This window comes from Bombus vancouverensis, chromosome 14 (assembly GCF_051014615.1).
Source record: "Bombus vancouverensis nearcticus chromosome 14, iyBomVanc1_principal, whole genome shotgun sequence".
In the NCBI taxonomy this organism is placed as follows: Eukaryota; Metazoa; Arthropoda; class Insecta; order Hymenoptera; family Apidae; genus Bombus; species Bombus vancouverensis.
In genome coordinates this window covers 6,646,711-6,659,713 of record NC_134924.1, presented here as the reverse complement: position 1 = coordinate 6,659,713, position 13,003 = coordinate 6,646,711, and the positions used below count along the sequence as shown (strand labels likewise).

Sequence of the window (13,003 nt, the reverse complement as noted above, 5' to 3'; positions counted from 1 at the left end):
TCTCCGGTTTCGTGTTTCTTACTCCTCTCGAACCACGTTCCCCGTGACAGAGACCACGGACGTTTATCTTCCGATTTTCCGTGTATATATGTACATGTACATGTGTGTATGTGTTGTGTGTGTGTGTACACAGCGTGTGTGAGTGTACGCGCGTATACGTGCCGATTATCCGACCGCAAACGAGAACTGCCTGTCTAGGAACCGCGCGTGTCACCCTGACGAGCCGTGCGACATCGGTGGGTCGGAGAATCGGCTACCGAGGGAACCTGCCGATACCACCGCGGCAGCGAGCTCCCATCACGAAGAGGATCCTTCGAGCACGGGGCGATAGAACCGTACCGGGCCGTGTTCGAACGAACACTGAAAGAGGAGAGAGAGAAAGCGAGCAAGGAAGAGGAGAGCTGGGTGGGAGTAGAGTCTCTCGAGCTGCCTAGACGTGGCGGACCTCGCTTCCTCCCTCCTGTTCTAGCCATCGCTGCGTATCACTCTAGCCCTCTCTCCCTCTCTCTCTCTCTCTTTCTCTCTTTTTTCACCCCTTTCACTCGATTTTTCTTTCTCCAACGCAAACACGACGCACTCCGCTTATCTTTATCGGTCTCGCGTCGCGCTTCCACGGTCGCGATCTCCCTTTTACTTTTTAGATCCTTGTCTTCCCTCTTTATCCTTCTCTTCTTTCCCCATTCGCGATATCTCTTTCCCTCGCACGCGCTCTGTAGCTGTCTTTCTCCGTCACTGGCAGTCGTTCTCCTTGTCGCAGACGCTTCTTTGTCTCGCTCGTGGCGAAGCATCCCTGCCAGCATACCGGCTAAAGGGAGCGCATGCGTTTCCACCTATTCGACCACCCTCTTCCTCCACCCCAACTGACACCCCTGATCAGTAGGGACGCCTCCCACCCCGGCATCTCGCTTCTCTAGGTGGCTTGGTCAACCTAGGCCAGATCTAACTGGATGGAACGCGCTCTTGCATCGCGTAACACTTCCTTCTTCCACGCGATACCAATCTCTTTCTTTCTTTGTCTTTCTCTTTCCTCTCGTCGCGTATTTTCTTCCCCCGTTGCTCCTCGAGTCCGAAACGCCTGAATCAAACACGCGGCTTTATCATCGGCGGCTCCTTTGTCGTTCGTTTGAATAGCCCGCGTTGCGCTTTGCAACCTAAAATGCGCGAGGTAAAAGAAAAGCCAAAAGACGATGCTTTCCAGATAGTTTCTCCCGTCTGTGATCCATTGATCTCTCGCAACATCGTTCTTCGAAACCGATCGATGAATCGAATTCCACTCGTTCGCTCGATCTTACGTGACCCTCGTAGCGGCAAGGAACGCGGATCCAGAAATTCCAATACCTACGGACGCCTATGGATGAGATAGACGAGCCAGTGTCAAGGTTTCCTCGACGAGATCGTCCGAGTTCCGTAAGCACAGCTTTTCTCTCTCCGCGCTGCAGCGACCGTAGGATCGTTGTTATCAGACAGCAACTGTTTACGCATTCGTTTGTTTATCTTCGAGCGATACAACATGGAAACTTCGCAGGTATACCCGCTGGTCTCAATTTAAATCTAGCAGAACGATTGATTTCAGTTGTAACAAGAAGCGGAGGAATATCCAACGGTGGAAAAGTATTTTTCTATTGTAACTTTCAAAGTATAATAAGAATATCGATCTTTTGACGGAATTGCACCAGGTGACTAAATATTTGATAGCAGTGGTTTCGTGTGATTTCACGCTTCTAGATTGGATATTCGTCGTCGATGGAAATTCGCAGCTATCCAGCGATGTTTTTAAAGACAAACTTCGTCCAGCTTCTCGTTTCGTTTTCCTTTGCCATTCGACAATGTACGAGGAAAAAGAATCGCCTCCTTTTAACGGTCCATCGAACGAACGATTCTTAAGTGGAAAAACATTCCTTTCGTTTTTGCTGGCCCTTCTTTCAGCTCGTGAAACCTCGACACGCTCCGCACTCGTCCTAATGTATCTCGCTACAACTGATAAAAGGCACTCGGCAACGATGCTGAAGATCTACGGGTGGCAGGGGGAACGCGTGATAAATACAACGACGAAACATCACAGACGCTTATATCGCCCGATTCTTTCTTCCTTCCTCCCTTCGAGCTTCCCCGAACAACGATGAACCTGTATCGATACAATTGAGATCTTGCTGCGTCCACGAGGGGAACATTTTTCGTCGTTTCTTACGATCGTTCGAATTTACACAAGACGAAGGTGGAGGCGTCAGAATTTCAGAATAGCGCGATTTGCCAAGACTTTATTATCCCATTAAGAAGCGATCGATGATTTATCATAATGTTATACATTGGCTCACGAAGATATTTGGACATTTACCATGTACTATATAAATTTCATATATACAGGGTGGTTGGCAACTGGTAGTACAAGCGGAAAGGGGGTGATTGTACGTGAAAAAAGAAGTCGAAAATATAGAATAGAAATTTTTCGTTTGAGGCTTTGTTTTCGAGAAAATCGACTTTGAATTTTCGCTCGGTACGCGTGCACTTGGTCACGGATCTCACTGTAGATCGTTGTCTCGATGGAAAAATTAAAAAAAAAAATTTTATTCCATATTTTCGACTTCTTTTTTCGCGTAGAACCATCCCCTTTCCGCTTGTACCATCAGTTACCAACCACCCTGTATATATTGCCTGTTTTATACATTTGAAACATTTTGGAGTTTCATTAATACGATGATGATACACGACTGAGTACATCGTACACAATGACTAGAAGAAGTATTTGTTCATGCTCCTATTTTCCAATGATTTAGAAACCATGTCAATGCTTCGTACGGAATAGAAAATTTATTAAAACCTATTAATTGCAAGCTGCTATTCAGAGAGCTGCCCAGAAGACTCGAAAGAAACCACCCGACAGATTTACTCACGCACGGTCAATAACACGCGTACACACGCAGTACAGTGGTCGATTTTAGCGATCGTCGGTGAATGTACCGAAATCGACACGTCTACAATAAAATTCAATTTTTCAAAAATGTAATTAATTGTACTGAACTATTCGAGAGATTTATAAAGGATATGTAAAAAGAAGAAAGCTTTTTACGAGGTTTTTAAGACGATAGCAAATTTCATATATCTACAGATAAAGAAAACAGAATTCGTTAACGCGAACTGATCGAAGAAATTGCAAATATGGTGGGTCAACGCGATATTAGCCTTTAATGGATTAAAACGAAAGAAAATCAGTGTACGTTGATAGAACAAGCCCGGACACAGGAATATCCTTGAGAGAATATTTTGAGCGTGAAAAGACGAACAACGAAGGCGAAGCTACATTGGCAATTTGACGAGAGTAAAACTACCTTTGATAATAAAAGTCGTTGTACAAGATCGAGTGATTTGGTCCAGGAATTTCGAGTAACTTGCGATGAAATATTCGCTCGGCAGTCGTTTCCTTGCGAATGAAACTAAACAAAGTTGTTGTACGTTCGTGGAACAGGTCCTCGAATCTCTTGTTGTACCGATCGAGATTCTCGAACATCGTCAAGACCATCCTATCGGTTATCGTTATCGGTTGAGAAAGGATCAATTTCAGCAAAACGAACCGCTCGAACGATCTTAAAGTTCGATAGGAATTTGATGACAAGCTCGTTAGAAGAATCCTTCGATCGAATCCAAGAGTAACAGGCTACTCTAACTCAAGGACGGTCGCTTAAATACCTCTCAGAAGACAAAAAGAATCGCAATCTCTGGATCATTCTAACAAAGTTGATATTATAGCAGCTTATCATGGATATTCTTAATCGCAATCGTTGCATACGCTACCGACGACCTTGCTCGTTCTCGTAAGAACCTCAGGTTGAAGATCATATTCTCGTTAAGTAGCTCGATCGTTTCAATGTGAAATATCTACGTGATATCTAGCAGAAACATACAACACAAGAGAAAATTGAGGATTTGTATTCCAGCGTTGTACTGTATTTTTATACTTAACTGTAGTAACTATACGATAGTCCGTGACTATCGTCGCCATCTAGTAGGATACAACGAAAACAGTTTAACGCATCTTCACCGAATCGATAAGTTCTAGTGAAAGAGATCGAAACTAAACCATTAACCAAAAATATAATAAACGACTATTAGACGATTGAGTAAATAGAGAGATACGGACGAGGTACGGAATAGACATAATACATAACAATATTGATTAAGTGCAGAATGATACCTAACATCTACTATTTCTCGATTTTAGTAGGAATAAAAGGTTATATGAAATGATTGAAAATGTGCGCGATATAGAATGCAAACTACGTTTCCGATTTGGTCTCTGCGTAAAAGAATGTTCATCTTCGAAATCATCCTTTTCCTTTTAATCGCAAGCTTCAACTTTCAACGCAACATGCCACGTTCGTTGTTTGAATCTTACAATCGAATTTTGTTTTAACGTTATCATCTTTTTTTTCGATAAAACTGCGAAAAACACGTATCATTGCAATTCGAAGAAACGTTTGAAAATTCTACGATACCGGGAAACCTTACCTTTACCGAAACCTTTGCTTCTATGATATTTCCATACATTTCTCGATTTCTATATGTATGTATACAAATTTTGGCAACTCGAAACAAGTAAGATACATACGTAAACGTGATTGACGTACTGCGAATATTTATTTTATATGAATCGTTTACAAAATACAAAGACGTTGTATTTGCAATGGAACAACAATAACGTTAATGTTTGAAACATAACGGCAATGGTAATAAAAATGAAAAATGTAAAAATGTCGACGAACCTTCTTCTTCTACGTTTCTTCTTGTTGCTGGATTCTCGAATTTCAGTCGTGTGAAGAATAGTCGCCCCGTTGAAAACCACGTAGAAACTCGCGCGTGAAATCCTAAAAACCAAAGGAGCAACGTTTCAGAGACGCACATAGGCGTTTAAACGAAATAATACAACGAAAAGGGAGCGTGTGATCGATGCGTGACTTACCTCGAGATCATCTGGTACAGTATACGAAACGTGGATGGGAAGATATATCGGCATCGAGATCGTTAGTTTTCCTCAGAATCTGTTGCGAATTCTTCTGAACTCTCGGTCGATATCGTGTTGCTCTCTACGCTAGGCAGCACAGGTTCTTTCGTGTGTACCATTAACGTGTTGAATTTGAAGAACGAGAACGGATTGTTCTGAAGATGCAATATAAGCTGTATTTCCAAACACTTATCCGTAAACAGATCATCGATGTTCACGATACTGTTATTTTTCAGCAAAAGATTCCATTCAAAGGATTTTGTATGGTAAATTAGCATCATGGGAAGTACTTTGATGCGGTTATTCGATAAATCCAACCATTCTAGCGTCTCGATCGACTTCAAATAGTTCAAATTCGTCACTTCCTCGATGTAATTGTTGGCTAAATCCAAGTATCTTAAGCTATTCAACGAGCCCATATTCGGCACAATCTGCAGCAGATTGTGACTCATGCGAAGTTCCTTCAGGCTAGACAGTCCCCGGAAAACGTGTTCCGCCACCGATCCTATGTAATTATGGGATAGATCTATCATTTGCACGTGTATTGTATCCTTGAATGCGTCGCTCTCTATGCTGTTGATACTGTTGCCGGACACGTTCAGAATATTCAACCACTCGAGCTCTTTTAACGACAGCGAGTGCGAATGCGTGCAACGTGCACCGCACAATTCTGTTATTCCGTTTTCGTTCAGAAACAGAACTCTGATGTTAGCCGGAAGCTTTCGAACCGGGCACGGGCATCCGTTCTTTTCCAACAGGAGCATCTCCATGGTTTCCGGTAGATTGTCGAGGAATTTGAACGACTGGATGTAATTTTCCGACAAGTCCAATTTCTTTAGTCTAGGCGTGAATTTGTCAAGGGGAACGTCGAATTGAGAAATACTGTCACCTCTTAACGACAAGACTTCCAGAGTCGGAAAATATCCAAATGTGTTTGGGATGCTGATGTCGTCTTTATCGCCGTACTTGGATCTCCACTTGTTATTGTTTATAATCAGACTCCGCAATGTTGCGTGGTAGCGGAGCCACGACAATTCTTCCAGAGATATTATGTTGCCGGAGATACTCAAAACTTCCAGCCCTTCCATCAGGTCGAACGCTTTATCAGAAATGTACGCGATCTTGTTGTCGTCGAGATACAACTCCCTTATGTCCGAGGTATTAGCGAAAACGTCTCCGATTCTTGTCAGGCCTGTATTGTTAAAGTTCAAAATGGTTCCCGGAATGCAGACTTTCGTGCAAAGTTTGTAGGCCGTCATATGTTCCTTTGTACCCGCAAATATTGCAAGTACTACTTGCGAGCTGAAGAAGACCGGAAGTAAGATCCTCCACTGCACGAACAACATCTGCAAACGTTAGTACGAGGTAGAGGATTCACTGGCTTTCAAAAGTCAATTAAAAGAGAAGGTTGGCGATCGATTTTCTACTTTTTTTCTGTTATTCGGAAGATGAGCTTACCTTTTAAGAAGCGACAGCCGAGGAAAAAAGAAACGATCTTCTAAACAACCGACTGCTGCAACGAACAAAGCTCTGTTCTCTACTTCAACGCGTATCACCAACTTAGCACCTTCTGTTCTCAACATTTTAATTCGCTGCTTTATAAAGAAGCGATGATCATGCAATTCAACACTGTAGGGACTGCAGGACTGTAACCGAGCTTCCGGAGGACCCTGTTCTACGCGCAGATCGCCACGTGGTGCTTCCTCTTCTACCTTTATTATTCGTTACGTAGAACGCGGAAGTTTAGACAAATTTTTATAAGAACGGATTAAATAAATGGGACAGAAGTATGTTTTAGAAACGTATTTTCTATCTTGCATATTTATTACGTATACAGTATTTGTCCGGAAATTAGATCACTTGTTTATCGTAGCTTGTTCAATACCTTTATTATAGACTATAACGACTAGGATGTGACTAATTTGTTGTTATGAGTAATTATTATTAACTATTGCTGTAATATTGGCGATCGAAATACATACGTGTAAGTGTGTGTCACTGGTGTGCGATAGGCGGTTACGCGAGTTTAGAAGATAGTACCGATTTTATTGCAGTGATATCTAAGATAAAAGCTACTGTAAGATATACTAACGAAATTGTATAAAATTGTCTATTTTTGTATCTGATTAGATAATTTCTCCCGTACGGTATCTACTTCTGATACATTTTGCGTATTTACTATGTATTTGCTAGATGTCACTTCTACGTGAACTTCAGCGATCTATTCGTAGAATGTAAATGGAAATGTAAAAAAAAAGAAAAGAAGGATTTGAGTTTCTCACGTCTTATCCTCTGATCTTCGACTTGATCTTCCATGAAACAGTATGGCCAAGAATTTCGAACCGACTCGAATCGTTCTGTTTGAGAGAGAAAGGAAAGATAAGGAAATGGAAAATTTTCTACTGACGAGATGCAAAAGATAAACTCCTACTTTTCGGAAGTCGATTAGAAAGTAGCAGGGCGATGAGTGCTGTTCGTTCGTTACTTTTTCGAACACGTTGCTGCGATCGTGCATGCGTCGTCTCGCAAACACTGCTTCCTTGCTCGGGTTACGAAGATATCTAATGCCATGAGACATCTGAGTAACGACGTTGTATCGTTTTGGAATGCATCGTTGCAGATTTTATAATGCAATACTGTAACGACCGTAATCTAATGATAACTCCAACTGCTCTTCAGTGAGCAGTGAAACGAAATACTGATGTGAATATATTTCTAGCGAATGAGTTAAGAGGCTGATGTGATAATCGAAATCCAAGCGCTCTTTCGTAATGATGTTCAGCTAAATTGCAAGTTAGATAATCAACGAAAATCCGAACACAGCTTGGAGAAATGGCGAATTTGAAGAAACGTGTATATTGCGTTCGTGAGTGAAATGTTAGCGCATTTGAAGATAGGGAACAGTTTCATCTATTATCTTCAACACGCTAAACCAATTTATCGAATGTTTCTTTATAAACAAATCGTAAAAGCGAATGAGTTAAGAGGCTGATGTGATAATCGAAATCCAAGCGCTCTTTCGTAATGATGTTCAGCTAAATTGCAAGTTAGATAATCAACGAAAATCCGAACACAGCTTGGAGAAATGGCGAAAGAAAAAAACAGAAAAAACTTCAACCTGTAATAAGCAAACTGGTCGCAAGTCGTAGAGCTTTTCATTGAACGTATCCTCGTTTAACTTTAATAATCTGTTTTTCAAAAAAAAAAAAAAAAAAAAAAAAAAAACAGAAATCTCTTATACTTCGATCAAAATCGTTCTTAAACGCTATCAAAATGTTTTCAAACGTTATTTATTGCATTCATTATCGCTTGTTGAAAGCTTATCGTCATTTTCACCGATCATTCGATCGACAGAGTTCTTAGCAACGGATCTTATAAATATTACGACGAAATATTGAACCAGGAAAATTATCTTCCGGGATAAGAATATTATATACATACGATAATTTTACACAACCCTCTAACGTGTAATGTTTGCGCAAACGTATGATAAGAAGAGAGAAATAAACTTATCAGGCTTGAGTTCTCCGAATTTATTGCTGCACTAAACAAGTGATTTTACTCTGGATATAATAATTACAATTGTTATTATATTATACTGTATGGTACCAATTATAATACTGCTAAATTATAGAATAATAATATTTTTAAAGCACGTATATAGTACAATTATTTGGCACACTTGATAATGTATTTAGATCTATATACGTGATACTATTATTTTTTATATACAATTCTTTCAAATAACTCATGTGAAAGATAGACATATATTCGATACTTATAAAATGATTGTACTGCAAATTTAGATATTTTAGCCTTTTCATGCCTTTGTGCCATTTCGGAGGCAATGATTTTAATTTATTACGAGATATGTCTAAATATTCTAACATTTTCAGATTCCAAAACTCCATTACGTCGATGTTGTCTATCTCATTTCCGCGTAGATTCAACGTTTTTAAAGAACTTGATGTGACGATATCCGTAATATTCCTAATGAAGTTATAATTTAACGACAATGTTTTCAAATTATTTAAATGATCTACAGGAGGAATCGTTGTTAATACATTGTTATCTAAATTCAAATTTTCTAATAAAACCGTGTATTGGAACGCGTCTATTGATACAACACGTATTTGATTATGAGATAAATCTAACGATTCTAAGGATCGAATATTTAACTCTGGCAAATCGAACAACGAACAGTTAGATAACGATAAAATTCTTAATTTTTGGTAAATTGGATTTATCCAAAATTCCTCAAGAGGATTCTCATCCAGATACAATATCTCGATGCTTCCAAGATTATTCATAATGAATTTATCAATCGAATTTCGTTCTAAGTATAGACTTCTCAAATTCAGTAAATAAATGGCAGTTTCGTTGATATATTGTATGTAATGACTGTCGGATAAATAAATATGTTTTAACTTTGGAAACATGTCTATCCACAAAAGAGGAAATTCGTGAGTTATTCCTCTCCAGGACAATGTATCAACGTTAGGACAGCTTATTTTTGCACTGCTCGCAGGTATTACATCGTTCATTTCTGGTGCTACTTGAAAATCTATAATTAATGTTTTCAAATTGTCGTGCTTTATCTCGAGATTATCGAAAGAAATGTAGTTATGAGCGAGATTTAGACACTTCAAAAGAGGAACTTCCTCGAAAGCATCTATTGATACTTTTCGGATGCTATTTTCATGTAACGATATTGATTGTATCGTCTTGCTCTTCACCAGATCTTTAGGGATCTTTTCTAACCCCAGTCCGTGCAAATTAATGCTCTCTTCTTCAGAGCATGCGACGAGATGTTGCTTGTTATTTATCGCGTTATGATACGTGATCCACATACGATCCGCATCCTGTTCCCAACTTATTTTCGGTATGGATTTTGTAATGCTTATAATCGTACTCAACAATATAATGGTTTTCTGGAAAAAAAATAGAAAACATTTATGATAACCATAAGCAAGGATATGTTGCGCTGATACTTTGCATTACATATTGAAACATGTCGATGTAAACAGAGACAAATGAAAACAGGTAACTTTGATGTATGGTTATTTGTCTTAAGAAATAACATGTAAAACGACAAAGAATGATTGAATGCGTACCATTATGCGAACTTTCTTCTGTTTCTTCTGGCTGCAAACAAGAAATTACTGCAAATTTGCAGCTGCCTCCTCCTCTTATATCGATTGACAGTTGCGTCAGCTTATTCGAAATAATCGGAAATAATAAATACATCGTCTATAAAAAGCGTCGTTATCGTTTCAAACGTTTCCTGTTTGGGATCTTCCTGTCATCTTTCATGAATATGATCACTGTACATCCAGAACAAGGTATGCTTTCAAGTTGTAACAAAGTACACGTTATTTCTTGCATCCCCAACTAATTCGACCGATTTTATACATTCTAGGAATAACTTTCGCAAAATATGTATTTGTCGCTCATCTTTTAACCGATTAAATGAGAATTGTCAAAGCAATAGATACATCTACGTAGCGTCAAAGATTTGAGTAATTGCATCGTTGAAATTCGAACAGATATCGAATACAGATATCAATAATAGATTAAATTCGAAGAGATATCGAAAGATAATTTCTCCCCTTTCCTAGACATATTGCAAAATTCTAATTAAAAGTTGAAACAGTATGATAAGATATTTTGATCGAGTTTTGCATGCCAGGAGAAGAAAGAAGAGGCAAGAATAAAGAGCAATATACAATGAGTCTTTTTATTAAGCAATTAAAATATGTTTATTTATACAGTAAAACCTGAGGCGTTTAATAATCACAACTTCTTAGATTACAAATCATTCAATACATGGTTCTGTGGTAGATGTCTATACCTCAACACTACACTCTATCTATCATTGCTATAAGTCAAGTTGTCCTGCACTTGCACGTACATATGACATACTCCGAGATGATACATTAACGTTTAAATAAATCGTCATATTTACTGGTATCAGTCGAGATGAGCTACCATTAATGTACGTAAGAGGGTTGCGTTCAAAGTGTAAGTGTTGCACGGGCAAATCGGAGGAGTAAATCACTGATTCCAACAAAGCGAATTTATTCCCCGCCAAATTTAGATATCGCAACATTTTCATAGATTCACACCAACCTATTGGTAAATAACTTAATTGGTTGTCATTCAGATATAGCTCTTCTAACAGCACTTGATTCTGAAACGCGTCCGCCTGGATGCTCTGGATTTTATTCTCGCTTAGAAATAGCTTTTTTAAGCTGTGCAGATAGAAAAAGGTGTTAATCGCTAAATAACGTATATTGTTACGATTTAACGAGAGTTGAGTTATGTTTAGAGGCGCTGTTATGGGAACATTATCCAACGAATTACTATCTAGTACAAGAATGTCTAAAGATTTCACTGATTTAAACATATCGAAATTAAAAAGCGATAAAGAATTGCCAGAAAAGTTCAAATACCGAAGGTTGGGCATTGTTTCAATTGCACTACTATCAATGTACGAGATCTTATTGTACGCTAGCGACAGATTCTCCAGCTTTTCCAGCCCCGTCAGATCAATACCCATAGATGACTCAAGATTCTGAATTGCGTTATGATCTAACGTTAACGACAACAGATTTTCCATTCGAGTAAATGAAAATTGGTCAATATTGTTACTACTCAGATCAAGGTGCGTTAATGTGGGGAACATATTTATCGACAAAGACTGTCTGGAATCGATTCGATTCTGTGATAGGTCCAAATATTTCAGTTTTGGAAATGGATTACTCAATGACGATCGTAACGCTTGTATTCCAGCATGTCTTAAATTCAAATATTCAAGTTCAGGATACACGCTGTCCACTATTGTTCTATAATTTTGGTAGCCATTTTGATTACAGAGATTTAGTATTTTCACGTTTGAAAGATTACCAAAAGTGAATAAATCATCCGAAGAGATCTGATTATTACTGAGGTCAAGGAATTTCAAATTTGGCACGTTTTTGAAAACTCCATTCTTGAATGTAGGAACGTAACCTTTTATGGCGATACATTTTAGAGTAGGAGAAACAATACTGTTTTCATTAAAATCTATAGAACTACTGAAGTGTAATGTTAAAGTTTCGTTTTCGCAGATCTCATTCACGATCGTTTCGTAGTCGTTCGCAATAATATTTCCAACTACAATCAGCGGCGAGAAAATTAACACTATCGAGAGGGCGATCGACAGCTTCATCGTGGAGGATTCCTGAAAGTAAAACATGTATGTTTGCTCATTTCTCTCGTGTACAGGAACAATGTATTGAAATCTTTTTCTTGTTAAAAATGAATAAAGGATATTAAGAGAGTAGGAATACGCTATTCGTGGCAAATAATGTTGAAGTAAAATTGAAAATAGGTTGCTAATCGTAAGTAACTACGTAGGTTTTTTTAGGAGGATTTCGTTAAAATACAAAATATGTAATAAATGACAAGCATATTTTAAATTCAGCTAGAGCTGGACAATGCGATGTAACAATCTTTGCTATTTGAAAGAATACGCGCGAATATTATCACATCACCAAACAATAGTTTCGTTTATGTTTACTTACCATCCAGGGCACTCTATAATTTCTTTCTTCTTTTCATCGACCAGATTTACTTTACAGATTACTAACAATAAATAAAATTATATTGCTTATATACTGCACTACTATCTTCTGTTATCTCTCCAACGATTACCTCACTCTTTGATATTATATCGGCTGATAGATAAAATGAAGGAAGCTACAAGTTCTAATTTAACGTTATTTGCTAAACGGAAATAAATAATGCCGTCTGAATAAGACAAGTAACAATAACTAAATTACTTCCCGTTTCTACAATAATTTAATTAATAAATTTGTTTAATCGACCATTCGCGGACAGACGCAATCGCGAGACTGCACGTCAATGGGAGTTGTAAATTCCCGTTACAATTAGATAATCGACGCCACGAACTGATCGATCCCCTTATTTCTGTTAGGATAATAAGGGTGGTTCAATTGAGTATAC

General features: G+C 38.5%; 3 protein-coding genes across 3 annotated transcripts; all 3 read right to left on the bottom strand.

Annotated features, from left to right (window-relative positions):
- Positions 1 to 4,608: 4,608 nt before the first annotated feature.
- LOC117155439 (uncharacterized) lies at positions 4,609 to 8,369 on the bottom strand. Its single transcript, XM_076624488.1, has 3 exons — positions 6,455 to 8,369; positions 4,955 to 6,342; positions 4,609 to 4,859 (listed from the first exon to the last, which is right to left on the bottom strand). Exon 2 carries the CDS (start codon positions 6,340 to 6,342, stop codon positions 5,017 to 5,019), a length of 1,326 nt encoding a protein of 441 aa, XP_076480603.1. The 5' UTR covers positions 6,455 to 8,369; the 3' UTR covers positions 4,609 to 4,859; positions 4,955 to 5,016.
- A 145-nt stretch (positions 8,370 to 8,514) lies between these two features.
- Positions 8,515 to 10,577, bottom strand: LOC143303605 (toll-like receptor 8). Its single transcript, XM_076624489.1, has 2 exons — positions 10,111 to 10,577; positions 8,515 to 9,927 (listed from the first exon to the last, which is right to left on the bottom strand). The coding sequence occupies exons 1-2, from the start codon at positions 10,111 to 10,113 to the stop codon at positions 8,644 to 8,646; spliced, it is 1,287 nt and encodes a 428-aa protein (XP_076480604.1). The 5' UTR covers positions 10,114 to 10,577; the 3' UTR covers positions 8,515 to 8,643.
- A 130-nt stretch (positions 10,578 to 10,707) lies between these two features.
- On the bottom strand, positions 10,708 to 12,721 carry LOC143303604 (uncharacterized). Its single transcript, XM_076624487.1, has 2 exons — positions 12,562 to 12,721; positions 10,708 to 12,218 (listed from the first exon to the last, which is right to left on the bottom strand). The coding sequence occupies exons 1-2, from the start codon at positions 12,562 to 12,564 to the stop codon at positions 10,875 to 10,877; spliced, it is 1,347 nt and encodes a 448-aa protein (XP_076480602.1). The 5' UTR covers positions 12,565 to 12,721; the 3' UTR covers positions 10,708 to 10,874.
- Positions 12,722 to 13,003: the final 282 nt, after the last annotated feature.

Bases quoted from the DNA above. Each gene is read 5' to 3' on its own strand.
- LOC117155439 (XM_076624488.1), bottom strand. From the start codon at position 6,342: ATGTTGTTCGTGCAGTGGAGGATCTTACTTCCGGTCTTCTTCAGCTCG.